The sequence below is a fragment of the Muntiacus reevesi genome, chromosome 22 (genome assembly GCF_963930625.1).
Source record: "Muntiacus reevesi chromosome 22, mMunRee1.1, whole genome shotgun sequence".
Classification (NCBI taxonomy): Eukaryota; Metazoa; Chordata; class Mammalia; order Artiodactyla; family Cervidae; genus Muntiacus; species Muntiacus reevesi.
In genome coordinates, this window is record NC_089270.1 from 31,218,298 (window position 1) to 31,246,086 (window position 27,789).

The 27,789-nt window shown below is 37.3% G+C and overlaps 1 protein-coding gene across 4 annotated transcripts; it reads left to right on the plus strand.

Moving 5' to 3' along the window:
* Positions 1-63: 63 nt before the first annotated feature.
* Positions 64-27,334, plus strand: LOC136152775 (UDP-glucuronosyltransferase 2B4-like). Of its 4 annotated transcripts, XM_065914149.1 has the most exons (7): positions 73-387; positions 739-790; positions 1,403-1,551; positions 21,030-21,161; positions 23,631-23,718; positions 24,586-24,805; positions 27,055-27,334. In XM_065914149.1, exons 1-7 carry the CDS (start codon positions 73-75, stop codon positions 27,332-27,334), a joined length of 1,236 nt encoding a protein of 411 aa, XP_065770221.1. The 4 variants fall into 4 exon arrangements, with proteins under 4 accessions (XP_065770218.1, XP_065770221.1, XP_065770220.1 ...); XM_065914146.1 differs by having other exon boundaries at positions 64-790; XM_065914148.1 differs by lacking the exon at positions 739-790 and having other exon boundaries at positions 73-542; positions 1,407-1,551.
* The last annotated feature ends 455 nt before the right edge of the window (positions 27,335-27,789 follow it).

Sequence of the window (27,789 nt, forward strand, 5' to 3'; positions counted from 1 at the left end):
TTTCTCTTTGGCTATAAGCTTGAGCAATGGCAAAAGGATAGTTACTTTAAAGAAGTGCTGCATATGAACACGATGTCTATGAAATGGCTCTCGCTTCTGCTGCTGCTACAGATGACTTGTTTCTTTAGCTCTGGGAGTTGTGGAAAGGTGCTGGTGTGGCCAGTGGAATATAGTCATTGGATGAATATGAAGATCATTCTGGATGAACTTGTCACGAGGGGTCATGAGGTGACTGTTTTGACATCTTCTGCTTCCATTCTTATTGATCCCAACACACCATCTGCCATCAAATTTGAGAATTTCCCCATATCTTTAACTAAAGATGATCTTGAGAATGCTTTCAAGCATTTTGTCAGGAAATGGACAGACCTGGCAAATTCATTTTGGACATTTCTTTTGTCACTGCAAAGCTTATTTGATCATTATTCTGATCTTACTCTAAAGATCTGTAAAGAAGTTGTTTCAAACAAGAAACTGATGACAAAACTACATGAATCGAGGTTTGATGTTGTCCTTGCAGATACCGTTGGACCCTGTGGGGAGCTGTTGGCTGAGATACTTAAAGTACCTTTAGTGTACAGTCTTCGCTTCACTCCTGGTTATTCAATTGAAAGGAAGAGTGGGAAACTTCCATACTCACCAGCCTACGTACCTGTTATATTGTCTGAATTAAGTGATCACATGACATTCATGGAGAGGGTAAAAAATATGATATATGTACTTTATTTTGACTTTTGCTTCCAGATGTTTAATGAGAAGAAGTGGGACCAGTTTTACAGTGAAGTACTAGGTAAGTCAGGTTTTTAGTTGGTGGCATGAAGTCCTAAATTTCCTTGGAATAAAAGCTCGTATAAAGTCACAGAAATTTGTCTATTATAAGTAAAATGATGAAAAGAAAATATAAAATGCTCCATCAATCTCATAAATAGTGTAGAAACATTAAATGATAGGGTAAGATACAATCCTGTGGTCCATTATTAATACAGGACACTCGGGGAGTCATAAACCATAAATTGAAACACTTAGGACTTCTCTAAGCAATTGTATATCCATCTTACTAAACTTCTTTTTTAACTTGAAAAAAGTCACTAGAAAACTCATAAAATGTCTTAATAAATGAAGACGTGTAGATTGAAGAGTTACATACATATTTGTAACACAAGCTTCTAGGTAGCATTTAATTTTTTTTTTATTTATGTAGTTCAGTTTTCAGATATTTTATGTTTAATATATATTATACACATACATATATATTGGTTTTACCAAAGAACAGAAACATTCAAACATCTTTGGCTATATCATTCCAATCTTTTTTCCAAAACTTACCTAATATATACATATGGCAATATTCTCATTTGATCTGAGTCTTGTTTTTTTTTTTTTTTTTTAATCTTCTTTCCAGGAAGACCAACTACATTATTAGAGACAATGGGGAAAGCTGAATTTTGGCTCTTTCGATCCTACTGGGATTTTGAATATCCTTGCCCACTACTACCAAATGTTGAATTTATTGGAGGCCTCCACTGCAAACCTGCCAAACCTCTGCCAAAGGTCACCTACTCTTCTCTGTTGTTCTTCTTTAACTTTGCATTTTCTGTAGGAATAATTTTACATTCTTTATTTATAATGTTTAATTATAATGAGAGTGATGTAGGAAACTAAAGTGACTTCCAATTAGAAACTCATATTCCACACCAACACAAGTATCTGAATTTCATTAACATTACAGAATAAAAGAGGGATACCTGGGAGATTTTGAGAATATGTCAGTTAAATTATGAATTCATCATTTAATGCATAATAAAGCATAAGACACTTATTAAAAAATAATTATAAAGTGACTAGCATATTCCAGAAGTAAGTGATAATATGCAGACAAATGGTAGAGACCCAGTTTCTGCCACTTGACACTCTACCTGGAAAGACAGAATACAAACAAGTAATAAAACGTGTGTGTTAATTTTTACAATATGGAACGATCACGATGATAAGGAAACATCTAACAGCAATCACAGCAATATCTCTGAGTCATTAATAATTAAGGTGAGATCCAAAGGATATTCAGGAATAATTGAAGGTACAGGACAGAAGTGGATACAAGAGGAAAGCAGGTTGAGTAGTAATAATAGTGGCCAAGAAGTCCAAGTTTAGTCAAAAGAGGAAGAGGCTGAGTGAAGAGGAAGATGAGGCTGAAGAGGTAATTTGGAGACAGATGATTATGAGGGGTTTGAAACATCTAGTAAAGGTGTTTGGTAGAACTTTAAAAGGGTCAAGGGAGAGATTTGATCACATTAAAAAAAAAAAACTTACATAGGATATAGTCACTGGGTTGGATTGTAAAGGGGGAAGAGTAGAAAGGGACACAATTTAGCAAGTTGCTGCGAAATACAGGAAACAAGGGTGGAAAAGATATGGCCACACTAAGTCATGATAATAGTGCCAACCACATATTGTTCTTGTGGGGAAAAAACTGTACATATGAAACATCCAAAACGTCCCTGACATACACTCAGTGGTCTAGGAGAAATATTAACTATTGTTATTTTGCTGCTATTGCTGCTACTGCTAAGTCACTTCAGTCGTGTCTGACTCTGTGTGACCCCATCCCTGGGATTCTCCAGGCAAGAACACTGGAGTGGGTTGCCATTTCCTTCTCCAATGCATAAAAGTGAAAAGTGAAAGTGAAGTCGCTCAGTCATGTCCGACTCTTCATGACCCCATGGACTGCAACCTACCAGGCTCCTCCATCCATGGGATTCTCCAGGCAAGAGTACTGGAGTGGGGTGCCATTGCCTTGCTGCTATTACATACTATCAATAACCCAGTGTGTGCCAGCCACCTGGATTTAATTCCTAATTGAATCAAGATTGGTTTCCCAAAATATCAAGATTATACTCTCCAGCAAAATCCTAGAAAGCAGATATCCCATGAAGTGATTTAAAAGTAAATTTTTAAAGTTTTTTTATTAGAAAAAAGATAAAGTTAATAAAAGTAATTTAATAAAATTTAAATAAAATATAATTTAATAACAATTTAAAATTTCAATGTTAAGAATTTCTTAAGGTTTCAGCAATTAAATGAGCAAGATGAAAAGCTAGAATTATTTTCTGAGGGTTGACTCTGTTCATCTGTGCTCTAGACAAAATGAAAATTATTCTTCGACAACATAAATGTATGGCCTAACAATTTTTGCAGCCAAATACTTTTCCTTGCCTTCACATCAACTTTTAAGCCAGTCCTCATTTGAAATCCCAAGGTTTTATAGCTTACAGCATAAAAGGAATAACTTCATCTATCAGGCCAGATGTTTTCTGCTTACACTAACCCTACACAAAAACCTCAGCAAAACTCTCTTGAGGAGCATAGGTCTCAACATCATAGCTGCCTGACAGAATGAACACAGAGAAAATACACACTGCCTATATAGGAATCATAAATTCTGCAGATTATAATAAAGACCAAATAATTTGTACCACTTGAATCTGAAAACTGCCCAATTATAAAATTTCTTCAGTTCATAGGCCTCTATTTCTAATGAAGGAAAGCAAGATAATAATCTGTTATAAATTAAAATGATTGGTTTTAAATTTAGTTAAAACTTAAATAGGAAGGAAATAATCTTCAGCAAACTATTTTGTGAGCTCTTAAGAGATCCTTTTGTCTACTCATTATTGGTGGAAAAATTAAACTGATATCTTTTTCAAAGGGAAAACTCTCTAGATTGCAAATTGTTTGAGTTACCTATGGTAATTTTCACTACCTATGGTAGTGTCCAAAGGCTGAAATAAGATTAGTGACAGTTCTTCACTACCTAATCATGTATTTTGAAAGATTTCACCATTCTCATTTCAGGAACATGATAGTGTTAGTAGGAAGAGAGGTTAGAAGGAAAGCGAGAATGACAAGGAAAGATGAACAGCAGGATAATGATAATAATCAGTAAATGTAGCTGTTGTTATTAAGTTGTAAAATAAGATTTGAATCCAAGTCAATTATTGTGGAGATTTCATTATACAGAAAAACTATTCCTTCAAACAATAACTTTCCTATTAATTATTAGGTTCTCAGAAATTTTCATTACCTTTTAAAGAATAGACTTTTGGCAAAATGCATCAATAGTTTTTATATCAATTTTTCATTCAGTATGTGATTTGCAAAACTTTTCTCCTATTCTGTAGCTTGTATTTTCATTTTGTTGATTGTCTCTTTTGCTGTGAAGAAGCTTTCAAGTTTGATATAGCACTATCATTGATTATTTCTTCTGTCATGATTTTGGTGTCATATTCAAAAAAATCATTATCAAAACCAATATTAACGAAGCTTCTCTCCACTTTTTTTTTTTTTAAAGACCACTATGCTGTCTAGTCTTATGTTGAGTCTTTGATTCATTTTTGTGACATGTGTACTATAGGGATCTCCTTTCACTTTTTTACATGTGCTTAGTTTTCTCAGAAGACAAAGAATAGAGTAACATTTCCCAATTAGGTGTTCTTGCCTTCCTTGTCAAATATTGACTATAAATACAGTTTTAATTTGGACCCTGCATTCTCTTCCACTGTTCTATTTATCTATCTTTAGGCCAATACCATACTGTCTTAAATATTATAGCTTTATAGTATAATTTGAAATTGGTAGGTGTGATGCCCTAGCTGGCATTGAGTAGTGTGGATATTTCAAAATTATTATCTCTTATGATCCATGAATACATGATGTTTTTCCATTTATTTGTTTTTTCCACTATTTCTTTCAACAAAGTCTTATAACTGTGCAGAGTTTTCACTTCATTGGTTAAGTTTATTTTTAGTTATTTTATTATCTTTGCTCATATAGTAAATAGCATAATTTTTTAGATGTTTCATTATTAGTATTAAAAAATACACCTAATTTCTTTATGTTGATTTTTTATACTATACCTTTACTGAATTTGTTGATTAGTTCAGGTTTTTGGTTGAACCTCTGGGATTATCTGTACAAAAAAATTATGTCATCCACAAAAAAAACAAAAAGGAATGACAATTTTACTTATTCCTTTCTGATTTGATACCTTTTATTTTTTGTCTTGCCTCGTTGCTCTAGCTAGGACTTCTAATACTGTGTTGACATGATGGCTTGTTCCTGATCTTAGAAAAAAGTTTTCATATTTTCATTGTTGATCATGTTAGCTTTGAGTTTACCAAATATGGTCTTTATTATGTTGAGGTATGTTCCTTCTACACCCAATACATAGGAGGTTTTATCAGGTAAGGATGTTATCTTGTCAAATGTTATTCTCCATCTGTTGAAATAATCAAGCTATTTTATCTTTTCTTTTATTAATGCAATGTATTATATCTATTTATTTGGATGTTGAATCATCCTTGCATCCCATGGATAAATTCCACTTGGTCATGGTATATAATTCTTTTAGTGTGTTGTTGAATTTGGTTTCCTGATATTTGGATGAGAATTTTTACATATATATTTACCCTGGATATTGGCATATAGTTTTCTTTACTTATAATGTCCTTGTCTATTTGATAACAAGGTGTAATACTGGCCTTGTAGAATGAGTTTAGAAATGTTCCTTCTCTCCTGTTTAATTTTTTAGGGAAAGTTTATGAAGCGATGATTCTCAGCCCTTGGAGTAAGTGCTGAGCATGAGCTTCATGCTATGTGGTGATGTGTCTAAATGAGGGACTGACAGAGATCCCACTTTAGTCTCTATGGAGCTTCATAGTCTTCAGAATTACTACTTTCCTCTCTTTGGCTTTTTAACTATATTACAAATTTATGCAGACATATTTGGAGGAGAAATTCATATCCTCTTCAGAGAATCATACTATTATTTACAACATGAGGTCCATTCTGTTTAAGCAGTCTCTGAAATGTAACTGTGCAACTCCTAAAAGACTTGACAAGTGAATCAGGTGGGAGAACTAAAGAGATTCAGGTTGAAAAAGCAAAAATGATATTAACTTACTATCTTTTCTAATGAAAGACTTCATGATAAGTTTCATACAATTTTCACCAACCATATTTGAACTAATGATACTTACAGTTCTTTGATATACAAAGATGAAAATCTTCCTTTAATATTATTTTGATTCTGATAATGTTTATACTTCAGTAGAAGAAAAAAGAATCACACGTATGCATGTTAAATGTCCCTACCACAGGGGAGTTTAAGAATCCTTGAGTTCCAACCAGTGGATACCTAGGGTTCCTGGAATGCAAAACAAGAAAGGACCCTGCAATTTAGAAGCCATTTCTAAAGCCTGAGAAAACTATCTTAGGAGAAAACCCTTTGGGTAGGGGGTCTTTTTGGTTATATAGTCTTTCCCCTTGTTGATATAACTTTGCTTGTGGCCTCCAAGGAAGAGCTGAGAATGGGCTCAGAAGTGAGTGTGGGCATGGGGTCTCTGAGTTAAAGAGCTTGGACAACAATGCAGTGATGACCATTTCCATGTGTGTCATGGTGGATGCAGTTCCCTGACCTTGAAGGAATATTTTAGATTTTAATTGTCACCAGCATCAAATTCCTCCAAAATTTTCAGAATTCTTTCCTCCAAATTCTGAAATACACATATTTCTATGGACCAGGACCTATGGCCCAGGAAATAAATTTGATTCTAAGTTAAACTCAGATCACTGAAAATTTATAACACACACACAAATAGGAAGGAAAAAAAGAATGTATAATTTGGTTTTCCTGGTGGCTCAGTGATAAAGAATTTCCCTGCCAATGCAGGGGATAAAGATTCACTCCCTGATCTGGGAAGATCCCCTGGAGAACAAAACGGCAATCCATTTCAGTATTCTTGGCTGGAGAACCCAATGTAGCCTGGCATGCTACTGGCCATGGAGTCACAAAGAATCAGACACAACTTAGTGACTCAACAACAACAGCAGCAAATATTAATATTTTATAGAATTTGTCAGTGAAGACATATAGTCCTGGTGTTTTCTCTGTTGGGAGATTTTTGATTACTGGTTCAATATCTTTACTCATTATAACTATTCAGATTTTCTAATTCTTCCTGATTCTGTCTTGATATATTATATATTTCTAGAACTTTATCTATTCTCTGTGATATGTAATTTGTTGATATATAATTCTACACAACAGTATCTTATGACCTTATGTATTTTTGTGATATCAGCTTAATGTCTTCTCTTTCATTTCTAATATTATTTATGAGTCTTCTTTCCTTTGTGAGTCTAGCTAAAGTTTGTCACTTTTGTTTATCTTTGAAAAGACCAACACTGATGATATGCCTTGTATGTGAGGGCATGGAAACCCACTCCAGTATTCTTGCCTGGAGAATTCCCATGGGCAGAGGAGCCTAGCAGGCTACAGACTGTGGGGTCGCAAAGACTCAGACATGACTGAGGGACTAAGCACGCACACCCATTCCTTGTTTGTGTGCCGGGGTCCAGCCTCAGCCGGATCCAGGGGTACCCTCAGGATGAACGGCATCGGCGAGAGAGAGAAGACACGTGAGACCAGCTTTGATAGGGCCAAGTCTGCGAGGGAGAGAGAGAGAAAGAGAGACAGGGAGACAGTGACCAGACGGGGGGTGCAGAGTCTGGCAGAGTCTGGCAATGCTTTATTTATTGCCATGGCTTTTATACCCTAAATTAGTACATTTCTAAGGGGAAGATAGTTTAACATTACATCAGCTTGTTCTTCAAGAAACCAGGTTGATTTCTGAGTACTTCTTTGTTGATGAGGGTCTTGTACATTATCTTGTGGCCTTGGGGCCTATTGACATTTTATGACCTAGGTGAATGCAAAGCTGTTTTCCATAATCTATTCTTTTTTTTTTTTTCATTTATTTTTATTAGTTGGCGGCTAATTACTTCACAATATTGCAGTGGGTTTTGTCATACATTGACATGAATCAGCCATGGAGTTACATGTATTTCCCATTCCGATTCCCCCTCCCACCTCCCTCTCCACCCAATTCCTCTGGGTCTTCCCAATGCACCAGGCCCGAGCACTTGTCTCATGCATCCCACCTGGGTTGATGATCTGTTTCACTATAGATAATATACATGTTGTTCTTTCGAAACATCCCACCCTCACCTTCTCCCACAGAGTCCAAAAGTCTGTTCTGTACTTCTGTGTCTCTTTTTCTGTTTTGCATATAGGGTTATCATTACCATCTTTCTAAATTCCATATATATGTGTTAGTATGCTGTAATGTTCTTTATCTTTCTGGCTTACTTCACTCTGTATAATGGGCTCCAGTTTCATCCATCTCATTAGAACTGATTCAAATGAATTCTTTTTAATGGCTGAGTAATATTCCATGGTGTATATGTACCACAGCTTCCATATCCATTCTTCTGCTGATGGGCATCTAGGTTGCTTCCATGTCCTGGCTATTATAAACAGTGCTGCGATGAACATTGGGGTGCACGTGTCTCTTTCAGATCTGGTTTCCTCAGTGTGTATGCCCAGAAGTGGGATTGCTGGGTCATATGGCAGTTCTATTTCCAGCATTTTAAGAAATCTCCACAATGTTCTCCATAGTGGCTGTACTAGTTTGCATTCCCACCAACAATGTAAGAGGGTTCCCTTTTCTCCACACCCTCTCCAGCATTTATTGCTTGTAGACTTTCAGATAGCAGCCATCCTGATTGGAGTGTAATGGTACCTCATTGTGGTTTTGATTTGCATTTCTCTGATAATGAGTGATGTTGAGCATCTTTTCATGTGTTTGTTAACCATCTGTATGTCTTCTTTGGAGAAATGTGTGTTTAGTTCTTTGGACCATTTTTTGATTGTGTCATTTATTTTTCTGGAATTGAGCTTCAGGAGTTGCTTGTATATTTTTGAGATTAATCCTTTGTCTGCTGCTTCATTTGCTATTATTTTCTCCCATATGAGGGCTGTCTTTTCACCTCACTTACAGTTTCCTTTGTTGTGCAAAAGCTTTTAAGCTTCATTAGGTCCCATTTGTTTATTTTTGCTTTTATTTCCAATATTCTGGGAGGTGGGTCATAGAGGATCCTGCTGTGGTTCATGTGGGAGAGTGTTTTGCCTATGTTCTCCTCTAGGAGTTTAATAGTTTCTGGTCTTAACATTTAGATCTTTATTCCATTTTGAGTTTATTTTTGTGTATGGTGTTAGCAAGTGTTCTAGTTTCATTCTTTTATAAGTGGTTGACCAGTTTTCCCAGCACCACTTGTTAAAGAGGTTGTCTTTTTTCCATTGTATATTCTTGCCTCCTTTGTCAACGATAAGGTGTCCATAGGTTTGTGGATTTATCTCTGGGCTTTCTATTCTGTTCCATTGATCTATATTTCTCTTTGTGCCAGTACCATACTGTCTTGATGACTGTGGCTTTGTAGTAGAGTCTGAAGTCAGGCAGGTTGATTCCTCCAGTTCCATTCTTCTTTCTCAAGATTACTTTGGCTATTTGAGGTTTTTTGTATTTCCATACAAATTGTGAAACTATTTGTTCTAGTTCTGTGATAAACACCGTTAGTAGCTTAATAGGGGTTGCATTGAATCTATAGATTGCTTTGGGTAGAATAGCCATTTTGACAATATTGATTCTTCCAATCCATGAACACGGTATGTTTCTCCATCTGTTTGTGTCCTCTTTGATTTCTTTCATCAGGGTTTTATAATTTTCTATGTATAGGTCTTTTGTTTCTTTAGGTAGATATACTCCTAAGTATTTTATTCTTTTTGTTGCAATAGTGAATGGTATTGTTTCCTTAATTTCTCTTTATGTTTTCTCATTGTTAGTGTATAGGATGCAAGGGATTTCTGTGTGTTAATTTTATATCCTGCAACTTTACTATATTCGTTGGTTAGCTCTAATAATTTTCTGGAAGAGTCTTTAGGGTTTTCTAGGTAGAGGATCATGTCATCTGTAAACAGCGAGTGTTTCAATTCTTCTTTTCCTATCCGGATTCTTTTACTTCTTTTTCTGCTCTGATTGCTTTGGCCAAAACTTCCAAGACTATGTTGAATAGTAGTGGTGAGAGTGGGCACCCTTGTCTTGTTCCTGATTTCAGGGGAAATGCTTTCAAATTTTCACCATTGAGGGTAATGCTTGCTGTGGGTTTGTCATATATAGCTTTTATTATGTTGAGGTATGTTCCTTCTATTCCTGCTTTCTGGAGAGTTTTAATCATAAATGAGTGTTGAATTTTGTCAAAGGCTTTCTCTGCATCTCTTGAGATAATCATATGGTTTTTATCTTTCAATTTGTTAATGTGGTGTATTACATTGATTGATTTGCAGATATTAAAGAATCCTTGCATTCCTGGGATAAAGCCCACTTGGTCATGATGTATGATTTTTTTAATATGTTGTTGGATTCTGTTTGCTAGAATTTTTTTACGGATTTTTGCATCTATATTCATCAGTGATATTGGCCTGTAGTTTTCTTTTTGTGTGGCATCTTTGTCTGGTTTTGGAATTAGGGTGATGGTGGCCTCATAGAATGACTTTGGAAGTTTACCTGCCTCTGCAATTTTTCTGGAAAGGTTTGAGTAAGACAGGTGTTAGCTCTTCTCTAAATTTTTGGTGGAATTCAGCTGTGAAGCCATCTGGTCCTGGGCTTTTGTTTGCTGGAAGATTTCTGATTACAGTTTTGATTTCCTTGCTTGTGATGTGTCTGTTAAGATCTTCTATTTCTTCCTGGTTCAGTTTTGGAAAGTATACTTTTCTAAGAATTTGTCCATTTCATCCAAGTTGTCCATTTTATTGGCATAGAGCTGCTGGTAGTAGTCTCTTATGATCCTTTGGATTTCAGTGTTGTCTGTTGTGATCTCTCCATTTTCATTTCTAATTTTGTTAATTTAGTTCTTCTCCCTTTGTTTCTTAATGAGTCTTGCTAATGGTTTGTCAATTTTGTTTATTTTTTCAAAAAACCAGCTTTTAGCTTTGTTGATTTTTGCTATGGTCTCTTTAGTTTCTTTTGCATTTTTTTCTGCCCTAATTTTTAAGATTTCTTTCTTTCTACTAAACCTGGGGTTCTTCCTTTCTTCCTTCTCTAGTTGCTTTAGGTGTAAATTAAGCTATTTATTTGACTTTTTTCTTTTTTCAAGAGGTAAGCCTGTAATGCTATGAACCCTCCCCTTAGCACTGCTTTTACCATGTCCCATAGGTTTTGGGTTGTTGCGTTTTCATTTTCATTCATTTCTGTGCATATTTTGATTTCTTTTTTGATTTCTTCTATGATTTGTTGGTTATTCAGAACCGTGTTATTTAACCTCCATATGTTTGAATTTTTCACAATTTTTTTCCTGTAATTGAGATCTAATCTTACTGCATTGTGGTCAGAAAAGATGACTGGAATGATTTCAATTTTTTTGAATTTTCCAAGACTAGATTTATGGCCCAGGATGTGATCTATTCTGGAGAAGGTTTCATGTGCACTTGAGAAAAAGGTGAAGTTGATTGTTTTGGGGTGAAATGTCCTATAGATATCAATTAGGTCTAGCTGATCCATTGTGTCATTTAAGGTTTGTGTTTCCTTGTTAATTTTCTGTTTAGTTGATCTGTCCATAGTTGTGAGTGGGGTATTAAAGTCACCCACTATTTTGTGTTACTATTAATTTCCTCTTTCATTCTCATTAGCGTTTGCCTTACATATTGCGGTGCTCCTATGTTTGGTGTATATATATTTATAATTGTTATATCTTCTTCTTGGATTGATCCTTTGATGATTATGTAGTGTCCTTCTTTGTCTCTTTTCACATCCTTTATTTGAAAGTCTATTTTATCTGATATGAGTATTGTGACTCCTGTTTTCTTTTGTTCTCCGTTTGCGTGAAATATTTTCTTCCAGCCCTTCACTTTTAGCTGTATGTGTCTCTTGTTTTGAGGTGGGTCTCCTGTAGACAGCATATATAGGGATCTTGTTTTTCTATCCATTCAGCCAATCTTTGTCTTTTGGTTGGGGCATTCAACCCATTTACATTTAAGGTAATTATTGATAGGTGTGGTCCCGTTGTCATTTACTTTGTTGTTTTGGGTTCACGTTTATACAACCTTTCTGCATTTCCTGTCTAGAGAAGATCCTTTAGCATTTGTTGAAGAGCTGGTTTGGGGTGCTGAATTCTCTCAACTTTTGCTTGTCTGTAAAGCTTTTGAATTCTCCTTCATATCTGAATGAGATCCTTGCTGGGTACAGTAATCTAGGTTGTAGGTTATTCTCTTTCATTACTTTAAGTATGTCCTGCCATTCCCTTCTGGCCTGGAGAGTTTCTATTGATAGATCAGCTGTTATCCTTATGGGAATCCCTTTGTGTGTTATTTGTTGTTTCTCCCTTGCTGCTTTTAATATTTGTTCTTTGTGTTTGATCTTTGTTAATTTGATTAATATGTGTCTTGGGGTGTTTCGCCTTGAGTTTATCCTGTTTGGGACTCTCTGGGTTTCTTGGACTTGGGTGGCTATTTCCTTCCTCATTTTAGGGAAGTTTTCAGCTATTATCTCCTCGAGTATTTTTTCATGGCCTTTCTTTTTGTCTTCTTCTTCTGGAACTCCTATGATTCAAATGTTGGGGCATTTCACATTGTCCCAGAGGTCCCTGAGGTTGTCCTCATTTCTTTTGATTCTTTTTTCTTTTTTCCTCTCTACTTCATTTATTTCCACCATTTTATCTTCTACCTCACTTATCCTATCTTCTGTCACCGTTATTCTACTCTTGGTCCCCCCAGAGTGTTTTTGATCTCATTTATTGCATTATTCATTTTTAATTAACTCTTTTTTATTTCTTGTAGGTCTTTATTAAACATTTCTTTCATCTTATCAATCTTTGTTTCCAGGCTATTTATCTGTAACTCCATTTTGTTTTCAAGATTTTGGATCATTTTTATTATCATTATTCTAAATTCTTTTTCAGGTAGATTCCCTATCTCCTTTTGTTTTGTTTGACTTGTCTTTTGTTTGACTTGGTGGGCATTTCTCATGTTTCTTTACCTGTTGGGTATTTCTCTACCTTTTCATCTTGTTTAGATTGCTGTGTCTGGAGTGGGCTTTCTGTATTCTGGAGATCTGTGGTTCCTTTTTATTGTGGAGGTTTTACCAATTGGGAGGGGTTGGACGATTGACTTGTCAAGGTTTCCTGGTTAGGGAAGCTTGCGTCAGTGTTCTGGTGCGTGGAACTAGATTTCTTCTCTCTGGAGTGCAATGGAGTGCCCAGTAATGAGTTTTGAGATGGGTCTATGTGTTAGGTGTGACCTTGGGTAGCCTGTATGCTGACGTTCAGAGCTATGTTCCTGCGTTGCTGGAGAATTTGCGTGGTATGTCTTGCTCTGGAACTTATTGACTCTTGGGTGGTGGTTGGTTTCAGTGTAGGTATGGAGGCTTTTGGACAGTCTCTTATTCCTTAATGTTCCATGTAGTCAGGAGCTTTCTGGTGTTCTCGGGTTTTGGGCTTAAGTCTCCTGCCTCTGGATTTCAGTTTTATTCTTCCAGTAGTCTCAAAACTTCCCCAACTACACAGCAATGATAATAAAACTTCTAGGTTAATGGTGAAAAGATTCTCCCCCGTGAGGGACACCCAGAGAGGTTCACCGAGTTACATGAAGAAGAGGAGAGGGAGGAGGGAGATAGAGATGAGCAGGAGGAGAAAAAGGGGGACTCAAGAGGAGAGAGACAGATCTACGAAGTTGTCTGTTCCCAGAGTGTTCTCCGTAGCCCAGACACCCACAGAGATTCACAGAATTGGATTGGGAAGAGAAGGGGAAAGGAGGAAATAGAGGTGTTCTGAGGTAGAAAACGGAGAATCAAGATTGGGAGAGAGTAATCAACACACTCATGAATAAAAATGGGATCTGAATATTGGATTCTTAAATGTCCACAATTTATATCATATACTGAGAAACAAAGATTAAAAATCTAGAGTACAGGTTAGACTCTTGAAAATACAATATTAAAAACAAAAACCAAAACACAAAAAAAATTTTAGAAACATACATGAAGTTCGGTTTAAAAATAGAGCTTCTCTCTCTTTTTTTTTTGCAAGGTATAGTGTAATGAAAATGAAAATTAAGGAGTAGTGTAGGAGTAATAGAGGACTTTAAAAGGAAATAAGAGAAAAAGAAAAATAGAAAAAAGAAGAGAAAAAGGAAAAAACAAAACAAGAAAAAAATTTTTCCTAATTAAAAAAATCATAAAAATCTATGAAGATGAAAGTTAAGGAGTAATGGGGGAGTAATAGGGAATTTTAAAAGAAAATGAAAGAGAAAAAATAAAAAAGAAAAAAATTTTTTTTTTACTTAAAAATAAAAAGTAAAAATATATCTAGGAATTTCTCTGGAGCTGTTGCGGTCAGTGTGGGTTCGGTTCAGTTTCAGATAGCTCCTCGTTCCAGCTTACACTTCTCAATGTCTACAGGCCCCATTCGGTGTAGTCGGTGTTACCTACAGGGATTTTAATCTGTTGCACCGGTCCCTTCTGAAGCTGTTCCCTTTGTTTATTTGGCTTCTGTTTGCCGGTCTCTTCAGTGTCTAATTTCCGCCCTGACAAAGGCGGGTGGGGGTGGTATCTTGTTCAGGTTGCTAGTTCCGTCGCGCTGCGGGGAGGGGCTGGCGCTGCTTTCCCCTTCTAAGCTGCTCAGGCTCCCGGTTGTTCTATATGGAGCATGCCCTGTGCTACGCGCGGTTCCAGCCCTCGGGTGTTCCACAAAAGCGCAAAATAAAAAGCTGCGCCTGCATTTTGTGCCTTCCCCGTCTGAGCGGTTCAGGCAGCCAGGAGCTTGGCGGGCGCACTCTCCCCTGGGGCGGCGCGCCTTCTCCCCTCCGCAATACAGCCTCAGTCCCCACCCGCGCCGGTCGGGTGCCTGCACCCTGTGTCTCGCTGCGACCCTCTCGGCGGATGTCGACCATCCAGAATCTCAGGAAGTCTTTGGTTAGAAACTGGAGGCCTGTTTGCAGTGCGGTAGGGGATGCGGTCCTTGGGGCCGAGCCTGCCCCTTTCCCCTCACCCCTGCCTCCTGCCTCAGGCAGGGCTGGGCCGGTCCGCAGCCTGCGAGCTATTCTCTGGACTTTCTCGGTCCCTTTGTTCTGCAAACGGCCGGCAGTGTGTTCGGGCCGGTTAATTTTCTCTCTCTCTTGCTCTCCCACAGTTTAAGTTGGTAACTCACAAAAGCTCCCTCCGATTGTCCTCAGGGCACTCAGGCCCTGTCCTTACCCTAAGCAATGCCGCCCGCTCCTCTCCGTTCCGCTCCCACTTGCTGGTGGCGGATGCGGGCATCTGGGGTACTTTTCTGCTCGGAGTTGCTTTTAGGCACGTAATCTGTGGGTTTTACTTATTTTTCCCCTCCCAGTCAGGTTGCCCTCCGAGATTCAAAAACTTCCCCCAGACCCGCCAGTGCAAGGGTTTCCTGGTGTTTGGAAACTTCCTCTATTAAGACTCCCTTCCCGGGACGGATCTCTGTCCTTAGCTCTTTTGTCTCTCTTCTTATCTTTTATATTTTGTCCTACCTCCTTTTGAAGACAATGGGCTGCTTTTCTGGGCGCCTGATGACCTCAGCTAGCGACCAGAAGTTGTTTTGTGAAGTTTGCTGTGCGTTCAGTTATTCTTTTGATGATTTTGTAGGAGAGAAAGTGGTCGCCCCGTCCTATTGCTCCGCCATCTTGGCTTCTCCTCTGTCCATAATCTATTCTTTAATGAACACAAAGGTCAGTCCTGTTGCAGAAGTTATCAGTTAAATTTATCTAAATGGTTTACCACACAAAAACTCTGCAGCTCCATTGAGGCAGCCCCTGTTTAGCATTCCTGGTTAAAATTAACAATTTTAAACTCTTATTTTTCTAAATCTTTAACTATAACCACTTTTAGAATAATATTTTTATGTTCTCTAATAGGGCTTCCTCACCCCCCGAAGGGCTCTGTGCCTACTAGGGCCTATATGTGATCAGGTTCTTTATGCTGTTTTATGATTAGGGTATTATAAGCAATCATGCATATTAGTACCAAGGGCATAAACACATTTGTGTTATGGTTAAAATACCAGCAAAGGAGTTTAAATTGGAACATTCCTTTCACCCTGGATAATCTCATAAAATACCACCACCTGGGAAACTTATTGATTAAAGTTCTAAATTGATTCTTATTTGGAAAGAGATTGGGGAAGGCCTTCTGCCTGTGTCACAGAAATTAGGGAGTAGTCTATTGAAGCAAGCATCAGAAAGACAGATATCACCTTTAAGGTGAGCACCGGGGGCAGCTCTTCGAAATTCCTGAAGTCCTGATCTGCCTTGCTTGTCAGGCCTTCTCCTCATGATCTTGTCATGGGTGGGATCTCCTGTGCTGGTTCCTGGCATTTGTGGACACTAAAAAGGTCAGACTTTTAATAAAAGAGAGTAATATGGTAGTGGTTACCAGGGGCTAAGGGCTGGGAGGAATAAAGAGATGTTTTTTAAGGTACAAAACTTGCATCTCAGAGTAAATAAGAGCTAGAGATATGAGGTATAGAACAGTGAATTTAGACAACAATATTATAACCATCAAGCATACTGAGACCAGTTCAGCTCAGTTGCTCAGTCGTGTCCAACTCTCTGCAACCCCATGAACCCCAGCACGCCACGTTTCCCTGTCCATCACCAACTCCCGGAGTCCACCCAAACCCATGTCCATTGAGTCATTGATGCCATCCAACCATCTCATGCTCTGTCGTCCCCTTCTCCTCCCGCCCTCAATCTTTCCCAGCATCAGGGCCTTTTCAAATGAGTCAGCTCTTCGCATCAGGTAGCCAAAGTATTGCAGTTTCAGCTTCAACATCAGTCCGTCCAATGAACACACAGGACTGATCTCTAGGATGGACTGGTTGGATCTCCTTGCAGTCCAAGGGACTCTCAAGAGTCTTCTCCAACACCACAGTTTAAAAGCATTAATTCTTTAGTGCTCAGCTTTCTTTATAGTTCAACTCTCACATCCATACATGACCACTGGAAAAACCATAGCCTTGACTAGACAGACGTTTGTTGACAAGTAAATAATGTCTCTGCTTTTTAATATGCTCTCTAGGTTGGTCATAACTTTCCTTGCAAGGAGTAAGCGTCTTTTAATTTCATGGCTGCAATCACCATCTGTAGTGATTTTGGAGCCCCCAAAAAATAAAATCAGCCACTGTTTCCACTGTTCCCCCATTTATTTGCCATGAAGTGATGGGACCGGATGCCATGATCTTAGTTTTCTGAATGTTAAGCTTTAAGCCAACTTTTTCACTCTCCTCTTTCACTTTCATAAAGAGGCCCTTTAGTTCTTCTTGACTTTCTGCCATAAGGGTGGTGTCATCTGCATATCTGAGGTTACTGATATTTTTCCCGGCAATCTTGATTCCAGCTTGTGCTGCCTCCAGTCCAGCGTTTCTCGTGATGTACTCTGCATATAAGTTGAATAAGCAGGGTGACAATATACAGACTTGACATACTCCTTTTCCTATTTGGAACCAGTTTGTTCCATGTCCAGTTCTAAGTGTTGCTTCCTGACCTACATATAGGTTTCTCAAGAGGTAGGTCAGGTGGTCTGGTATTCCTATCTCTTTCACAATTTTCCACAGTTTATTGTGATCCACACAGTCAAAGGCTTTGGCATAGTCAATAAAGCAGAGATAGATTTTTTCTGGAACTCTCTTGCTTTTTTGATGATCCAGCAGATGTTGGCAATTTGATCTTTGGTTCCTCTGCCTTTTCTAAAGCCAACTTGAACTTCTGGAAGTTCACGGTTCATGTATTGCTGAAGTCTGTCTTGGAGAATTTTAAGCAGCACTTTACTAGCGTGTGAGATGAGTGCAATTGTGCAGTAATTTGAGCATTCTTTGGCATTGCCATCCTTAGGGATTGGAATGAAAACTGACCTTTTCCAGTCCTATGGCCACTGCTGAGTTTTCCAAACTTGTCTTAGTTACTACAACCACAAAAAGAGAAAGTATAATTATGTGACATTATGGAGATGCAAACTATCATTAAAATGCCAAACTTATTACAATATATAAATGTATCAAATCAATACATTATATGCCTTAAATTACTAATGCTTTATGTCAAATATATTTTATTCTTTAAAAAAAGTGTATAAATTTTAAACTAAGAATATTCCTACTCAGTAGTATATCTTATTTCATTTTTAGAGCTTTTTGTGTTTTGCAAGCTTTTGCCATAAGCTTATGTTATTTTCATAAAGATGTCAGAGAAGAAGAATAATCAGTCCACATCAGTGATTAATTTTTAAAGAAAGGATGTATTACAAAATGATAGAGATGCATCTTCCATAGCAGAGAATAATCAGCTTTGAGTAGTAAGACAATGAGACAAAATACTAATGACAGGTAACTTTAAATACTGCTTAAGGTCACTGGAAATATACCTATGACCTGGATGGACCGTGTGAGTCAGTCATTCCTGATGGCTCAGTGGTAAAGAATCTGCCTGCAATGCAGGAGCCAAAGGAGATGTGGGTTCAATCCCTGGGTCAGGAAGATTCCTTGGAGGAAGGCATGGCAACCCACTCTGGTATTCTTGCCTGGAGAATCCCATGGACAGAAGAGACTAGTAGGCTACAATCCATAGGGTTGTGAACAGTAGGACATGACTGAGGTGACTGAGCATGTACACACCATATGAGTCATAGGAAAGTTTAGTGACCTTCATGTTAAGACTGATATCATCAGGGTCAAATTACATTTTTAACAAATTCTCTACACAGTGTAATTTGCAAGGTTAAAGTTTGAAAAAAGATTCCATTTTCTTTTTTTCTGTTAAAAATAGTTTTAAAAATTTTTTTGATCATAAGTAGGGTCAAAAAAATATACATTTTATGATGGAAGGGTTGAGTCATTATTCTCCAGAAGAAAAAAATAATGAAATTAAAACAGAAAAAAAGGAAAGAAGTTTAAAAAATAAGTATATCATTTTCACTAGCTATTCAGGAAACTTTCCTCTCTGCATTTTTTTTTTTTTTTTTTTTTTTTTTTTTTTGGTAGTAGAGTATGATTAGCAACGTGGAATTATTCTAATATAGAAGATAAAAATTTTATATTGGAAAGTATGAAGGACTACAAGACAAAATAATTCTGATAAAATTCCAAGCATACAATTTATTTAGGAGAGTGCATTGAGCAATGTGGATTTATTCTAGTATATTAGTGACAAAATTATTTTTAATTGATGAGGATCTGGGGTTATTCAACAGAATAACTCTAAAAGAATTCCAGGCAAACACAGCTCAAACAGGAGCTTTATTTAGTTTGATGTCAACTACACGTTCAAAGCAGTTACACATAGTACATCCTACTGTGACATTAAAAAAGTGTAAACAAACTCAGTAAAGGACAGAAATCGTATGGACCTAACAGAAGCAGAAGATACTAAGAAGAGGTGGCAAGAATACACAGAAGAACTGTACAAAAAAGATCTTTATGACCTAAATAATCACAATGGTGTGATCACTCACCTAGAGCCAGACATCCTGGAATGTGAAGTCAAATGGGCCTTAGGAAGTATCACTTTGAACAAAACTAGTGGAGGTGATGGAATTCCAGTTGAGCTATTTCAAATTCTGAAAGATGATGCTGTGAAAGTGCTGCACTCAACATGTCAGTAAATGTGAAAAACACACAGTAGTGGCCACAGGACTGGAAAAGGTCAGTTTTCATTCCAATCCCAAAGAAAGGCAATGCCAAAGAATGGACAAACTACCACACAATTGCATTCATTCACATGCTAGTAAAGTAATGCTCAAAATTCTCCAAGACAGGCTTCAGCAATATGTGAACAGTGAACTTCCAGATGTTCAAGTTGGTTTTAGAAAAGGCAGAGGAACCAAAGATCAAATTGCCAACACCTGCTGGATCATCAGAAAAGCAAGAGAGTTCCAGAAAAAGATCTATCTCTGCTTTATTGACTATGCCAAAGCCTTTGACTATATGGATCACAATAAACTGTGGAAAATTGTGAAAGAGATAGGAATACCAGAACACCTGACCTGCTTCTGAGAACCCTATATGCAGGTCAGGAAGCAACACTTAGAACTGGACATGGAACAACAGACTGGTTCCAAATAGGAAAAGGAGTATGTCAAGTCTGTATATTGTCACCCTGCTTATTCAACTTATATGCAGAGTACATCACGAGAAACGCTGGACTGGAGGCAGCACAAGCTGGAATCAAGATTGCCGGGAAAAATATCAGTAACCTCAGATATGCAGATGACACCACCCTTATGGCAGAAAGTCAAGAAGAACTAAAGGGCCTCTTTATGAAAATGAAAGAGGAGAGTGAAAAAGTTGGCTTAAAGCTCAACATTCAGAAAACTAAGATCATGGCTTCCGGTCCCATCACTTCATGGCAAATAAATGGGGGAACAGTGGAAACAGTGGCTGACTTTATTTTTTGGGGGCTCCAAAATCACTGCAGATGGTGATTGCAGCCATGAAATTAAAAGACGCTTACTCCTTGCAAGGAAAGTTATGACCAACCTAGAGAGCATATTAAAAAGCAGAGACATTATTTACTTGTCAACAAATGTCCATCTAGTCAAGCCTATGGTTTTTCCAGTGGCCATGTATGGATGTGAGAGTTGGGACTATACAGAAAGCTGAGCGCCGAAGAATTAATGCTTTTGAACTGTGGTGTTGGAGAAGACGTTTGAGAGTCTCCTGGACTGCAAGGAGATCCAACCAGTCCATCCTAAAGGATATCGGTCCTGTGTGTTCATTGGAAGGACTGATGTTGAAGCTGAAACTGCAATACTTTGGCTACCTGATGCGAAGAGCTGACTCATTTGAAAAGGCCCTGATGCTGGGAAAGATTGAGGGCGGGAGGAGAAGGGGAGGACAGAGGATGAGATGGTTGGATGGCATCACCAACTCAATGAACATGGGTTTGGGTGGTCTCCAGGATTTGATGATGGACAGGTAGTCCTGGCGTGCTGCAGTTCATAGGGTTGCAAAGAGTCAGACACGACTGAGCGACTCTACTGAACCGAATAATTTCTAACTAGTGTTTGTAGCCACCCTTAAGTTAATGCTTGCTATGCTGTTGCTCTTTTGTGATGGAGAAAATGCTTTTTTCACAGGAAATGGAAGAGTTTGTGCAGAGCTCTGGAGAAAATGGTATTGTGGTGTTTACTTTGGGGTCAATGGTCACTAACATGACAGAAGAAAGAGCCAATATGATTGCATCAGCTCTTGCCCAGATTCCACAAAAGGTACGCACAGTAACTTAATAGTGGATAACTATTTAATAAGTTGGGCTTCCCTGGTGGCTCAGTATAAGTGTATGCCTATTCATTCAGGAGACTCAGGCTTGATCCTTGGGTTGGGAAAATCACTTGGAGAAGGAAATGGCAAGCCACTCCAGTATTCTTGCCTGGAAAACCCCATGGACAGAGGAGCCTGGTGGGCTACAGTACATAGGGTGGCAAAGCATCAGACATAGCTTAGCAACTGAATGGCAACAGCAATTAATGAGTTTGTTAAACTCTATAAAATTTCTAATTATGGACAATTTCTGCAAGAAAGGTAAACTACTATGATAGCTCCCACTTACTGGAGATATTTATAAAAAACAAAATATACATGGCAGGTGTTAAAGTGGTATGCAGTGTGTTTTTGATTGACAATAACTTTGGATTAACATTGTAATCAAGATGAGATATGTTTAAGAGGTATAGTATGAATTTTGGCATTATAATAGTATTGTAGGCAGGAAAAAAATTATCAGATTTTGTTGTGTAGTTTACTCCTTTACCTTGATGGGCTCCTGAGGAATATATATACACACACAAGTATTCTCAGAGGTTAAATTTTAATGTAGGCATAATACCGACTCTTTACAAACCCATGGACTGTAGCCAGACTCCTCTGTCCATGAGATTTTCCAGGCAAGAATAATGGAATGGGTTGCCATTTACTTCTTGAGGGGATCTTCCCAACCCAGAGATCAAACCCAGTTCTCCCTCACTGCAGGCAGACTCTTTACCATCTGAGCCACCAGGGAAGCCCAATAATACAATAATGTTAAGCAATATTGACAAAAATCTGAAATGCGCCTTGAAATTTCTACCTGCCAAGAAATCCCAACCCCTTTCCTTTTCCTAAGTGCTGAAACAGCCCTCTTCAGTGTCCTTTTCTGGTTGCTACACAGAGAAAGTATGGTTAGGGCACCTCAAGCTGCTGCCAGGTATCCATATAGCCACAGTGATTCAGAGAAAGAGAAACATTAGCCTTCTTGGTTGACAATCCTGCCAAAGTCTGAGGCAGAAAGAGCAAAGAGAAAGGGTGAAAGTGGGGTCCTGCCCTTTGGGTGAACCCTGTTTATTGTAAAGTCTGGTCCTTAATGGACTCTGCTTCTATTACTATTCTGAACTGAGGAAAGAAAAGAGGCTGTAAGAAGGAACCAAGCATGAGAAAGACTGGCATGGAAAAGGATTGGCTGCCTCCTTCTCCATAAAATATGGTAGTAACTTATTTTCTAATGTATAAAATACACCAAGGGTCTTTGGATGTTTGTGAATTACTTTTTTAGTTTACTATCTGATATTGTAGTATTCTCCTAACCACACATGCTAATTTTTTGCTGGAAAACTACTTCATATTCACATAGCAAATAGAAGTTAAACAACTAAAAATTATAATCCAGTTTATGAAGATTGCTTAGTACTAATTTAGCACCACAGTTTTTGAACTTTACCAACAGCTGTTTTGTTATTAATAGTTACAAATTACTGACAGGCTCTTCTTTTCTAAATTTAAAGAATTTCCTAACCTAGAAAAGTGGTAATATACTGGATTCATGCCAAAATTGCTAATAAACACTTTCTTGGAAGTAGTGTTTAATAATTTGTAATCTAAAAGAAGCTATCTTCCTAAATAGCATTAATTAACTTGTTATTAATTAACTTATTAAATAAGCAGAAATATTAATTGTCATAATTGACTGATTGAATATATTCCTTTTTGTAAATCAAAAGATGTAAAACTTTCATAAAAATAACTTAAGCTATATGAGTAAGTGTATATAAGTCAAGTCCTTACTATGAATCCAAAAGGAAATAGTAAGAGACAATTAATTTTAAAATGAGAGCTAGTGTATGAAATAAAGCAAATAAATGTATGTTATTAATAATTTGCCACTTTTTTGGAATAGAATGGAGACCACATAACAATTTCTTAAATATTTAAATTTGCCGTTCAAGATCTCATTTCTCTATAGCATCACGTGTGAGATGTCGTTAGTGTATACCACACCTGGCTGAATAAGTTCATAAAATGTAGTTCTTCCTATTGATGGCAGTGTATTAGTAGATATCATAACTTAAGATTTCATGCCCTTGTTTCCTTAACTGTCATCAGTTCAGTTCAGCTCAGTCACTCAGTTGTGTCTGATGCTTTGTGACCCCATGGACTGCAGCACACCAGGCTTCCCTGTCCATCACCAACTCCCAGAGGCTACTCAAACTCAAGTCCATTGAGTCAGTGATGCCATCCAACCATCTTATCCTCTGTTGTCCCCTTCTCCTCCTGCCTTCAATCTTTCCCAGCATCATCCATATTTCATATAGAATGTGACAAAGTGTCATATGGAAGACATTTAACTAGATGTCTTCAATCTCTTTAGAATTCTATTCCTATAAATTTGAAATTCAACTTACGGAATATTTTCTTTACTTTAACAGGTTCTATGGAGACATGATGGCAAGAAACCAGACACCTTAGGACCCAATACTCGGCTGTATAAGTGGATCCCCCAGAATGACCTTCTTGGTGAGACTTGGTAGAACAATTGAAAGCATGGGTAACAGCTGAGCAGAGTGATCATACTTCAACAGGAAACAGACTTACCGAGCATTTATTATTGAAACATTCAAAAAGAAAACTTTACTCTTTTATTTTTATTTCCAGCTCTAGGTGAAAATAGGAGAAAATATAGCAACTGTCACTTTATTAAACATAGTGATGTCTCTTATACTCAGAATCAAAATGTATTATTTTAGCCGTAATCATTTCTAGCCATGAACTTTTAAAGAACTTCACAGATTGTTGTTCTGTCTCTGAATTCTCTATCTTTTCCCCCTGTATGGATATTTTAAGTTCCACTGAAAAATACCAGCTCCTCTTTTATTACCAATGACCCTTCATTTTCTGTAGGAAAAATTCCGCAATCATTTCCTGGAGGCAATTACACATTTTATGGTAATGTAGCTTTTCCATCCTCTGGTTCCAGTACCACTACCATTACCCTTCCTGTGGCCTTGTCACCCGTTCTATCGGACTGAATGACTTTACTGTTTCTTTAAGAGAATATATTTCTGACATGCCCTCCTCTAGTATTTTTTTCATTCACTTTATTTTATGTAGAGTATTCTTTCAAGCTATAACCTGCTGATCTTGAATTCATTTATGACATGCAAAAGGTAAAGTACTTCTTTCATGAAGTCTTCACTTACCTCTTCAGCAGACTTAGTGGATTCTTGCACTGAGTTCCGAAAGCAATTTAAATGCAGTTTCCTATGTGTAATTAATAGTTATATATATTTTTTAAAAATTGCTTGCTTTCAGTGTCTTCTAATGCCCTTTTCTCATTTTTAAGACTTTTAATTAATAATTTTACTGAAATTCACACAATCCTAGGTCATCCAAAAACCAAGGCCTTTATAACTCATGGTGGAACCAACGGCATTTATGAGGCCATCTACCACGGGGTCCCTATGGTGGGCCTTCCTTTGTTTGCTGAGCAACCTGATAACATCAACCGAGTGAAGGCCAAGGGAGCAGCTGTCAGATTGGACTTGGAAACAATGTCAAAAACAGATTTTCTTAAAGCACTGAAGCAAGTCATTAACAATCCTTCGTGAGTATATATATATATATGTATATATATACACATACACATATATGTTTTACTACATACTATTTCTAGAGGCATTCTCACAGGAAGACACAAGAGGCAGCAAGGAGTCTTCAGTAAAAACAATGAGGAGTAAGATTTCCTCAATGCTCTGAAAATAGTCCTTAGTAAGCTTTTGGGTCACATTATGTGTTTTCGGTGGCTGTAGGTTAAAGATTTGTCAGAGGCTTAAGGATGGTGGAGAAATTTTGAAAGAGCTCCTCAGCAGAATGAGGAGAATCCCTTGATGGTAGCAAGGATTAAGACGAAGCACTGAGAACAAAGTTAAAGTAGGAAACCATGAACTCTTCAAGCACTCATCTGCATACTTACAAGTTTCCTTCAGCATATGAATTCCTAAAATGTTTTAGACTCTTCTAAAATGATCTAATTTTAGTAAATCACCATGACATGATCCATCTCAAATTCTCATTACATTGAGCACTTTTCAAATTTTCTGTGCTAATATTTTTTTCCATCAAAGATGAAAGATATAAACATCTAGAACTATCTAATTACAACTATTTTGAGACTATTCTTTACCACTAATGCCACCTGGGAAGTCCAAATGTAGGTACATTCTTAGTTCTTCTTTAGGTTGTTTTTGTCTTGTTTTGAAAAACTGTAAAATCAAAAAGTAATTGACTTTGAAAAGACATGTTGGGACATTCCTATGTAAAAAACAAATTTTCTGAAACCAGAAACATTTTGTTTTCAAATTGTTTCATGGTTTAACTTGAGTAATATTATTATCATTAATATCACAAATATGATGTATGTATTTTCCCCCTTTTGTTTTATGATGACTTTGGAAAAAAACATTTTGAGACTATATTCGTAATAATAGCACAATGGACATTTGTGCTTTAAAAACAGTGCTATTTTATTTTAATTTTAACACAAATATTACACTAAAGACTGCATTAGAAGAATATTTTCTTTCTTTTTAAAAGAAATATATGTTTCAGTAGGCAGTTTTATGTAAAAGTAACTCTCTCTAGTATCTTTGTGTATTTTTTAATTTTTAATAATGTAAAGCTAGCATCAACAAACAAAGATAATGTACTGCTTTATATATATTGACTATTTATGATATGGTACACATTGTTCTAAGTCCATTGTACATATTAAGTAACTTCTTCATTATAAACTTTCCCTAGTCTATTAAAAGTATTTCTGAACTAATACCCTCTTCTCAAACACCCAATACTCCCCCTGAGTTTTTTACAGAAAGGGAGAGAATTTACCGCCGTTGTTACCACAATGTTATTTAAAGTTCATGCATCATATCGCTTTATTCCTCCTTCCTTGTCTGTTAGTCCATCATCATTTCAACAGTAAAAACAAATAAAACTGCAAAGCCTGAAGGTGAAATGTTTGGCACACCCTGTATTCTAAAATAACTAGTGAGGAAAACAACAATAGTATTAGGAAACATTTACTGAGTCTACTATACACTAAATACATCTAAGGATCAATATATTATTCCTCCAAATAGTCAGATAGGGTACTATTGCTATGCATTCCATTTAACAGTGAAAAACTGAGAAAGGGAGTTTAAAAAGCAGGCAGCAAGGTAAGTGTCAGAGTCAGGATTTAAACGAAGGCAATTCACTTCCACACTTTAACCCCTGCTTCACTAATGTAAGGTCGACACCAACTCCTGGCCAGTGCAGTCTGGCCATGTCTCTGTAGCTCATGATGTATTTACCTCCTATCTCTGGATTATGATAGTGTTTCAAAGCTTCTCCACCAGATCTCTTAACAGTTCCTTACTGGATAGCTCAAGTCATGTATTTCTTTTCTTTTCACCTTCACAATTTGACTTATTCCATTCTCAGGCTACAAATGCTTCTCCTCTCTTGTCTTCTCTTTTCTTCACAGCTTGAAATCCTATGCATTCAACAAATTCTAGCCCATAAGCTCCTGTACGTGTGCTCAGTTGCTTAGTCATATCCAGGTCTTTGCGACCCCATGGATTGTAGCCTGCCAGGATCCTCTGTCCATGAAATTCTCCAGCAAGAATACTGGAGTGGGTTGCCATTTCCTTCTCCAGGTCGATGAGCTTAGATCTCTATAATTATCTCTTAGAAAAACAATCAGTTGTTCTTCCACTCTATGTGGCACTCATTTCCTCTCTCTGCATGGAAATTTCACATATTTAACTTTTCTAGTTCATTCTATAAATTGAAGTCTCTTTGATTTTCCTTCAGGTATAAACAGAATGCTATGTGGTTATCAACCATTCAACGTGATCAGCCTATAAAGCCCCTTGACCGAGCGATCTTCTGGATTGAGTTCGTCATGCGCCACAAAGGAGCCAAGGACCTGCGGCCAGCCGCCCACGACCTCACCTGGTTCCAGTACCACTCTCTGGATGTGATCGGGTTCCTGCTGGCCTGTGTGGCAACTGCTGTATTTGTCGTCACAAAATGTTTTCTGTTTTGTTGCCGCAAGTTTGCTGAAACAGGAAAGAAGAGGAAAAGGGAATAGCTGCATTTGGGTCCCAAAGCAGGAATGCCCCATAGGTGGAATTCTTCCGGCTTATTTCAACAGGAAGGAGTTATGAAAAGGCTCCTGTCTTCCCGTGACAAAATGGCTTTTCACAGTTCAGCACCTCCTTTCAAAATCCGTTTTCAAGGAATTTTTTAACTGTTTAAGATTTAGAAAAATGTCATGCCAAGATGAAAGCTGATGAAAATTATATAAAAGTAAATGGGTAAATATTGAAATGTGTTATTTTAAGTCAGAAGTTTTACTAAAAAATTATTGAATATATTATAACAGTGTTTCACATGATGTGCATAGACACTAGAATGATAAACCTAGACCTCCTCTGACTGACGTAATCAGATAATAATGGGCAGAATACAAAAATTACATAAAGTTTATGGAAAATTGGTAAATCAAATGAAAGCAATCTGAAGTCACTTTTGAAAACTGCACAT

What these genes read in the sequence shown, in the direction of transcription:
- LOC136152775 (XM_065914146.1), top strand. Translation starts at nt 64, where the DNA reads ATGAACACGATGTCTATGAAATGGCTCTCGCTTCTGCTGCTGCTACAG. An exon ending in GTTTTACAGTGAAGTACTAG is followed by an intron (nt 791 to 1,402) that starts GTAAGTCAGGTT and finishes TCTTCTTTCCAG; the next exon opens with GAAGACCAACTACATTATTA. An exon ending in CTGCCAAACCTCTGCCAAAG is followed by an intron (nt 1,552 to 21,029) that starts GTCACCTACTCT and finishes CTTTTTTCACAG; the next exon opens with GAAATGGAAGAGTTTGTGCA.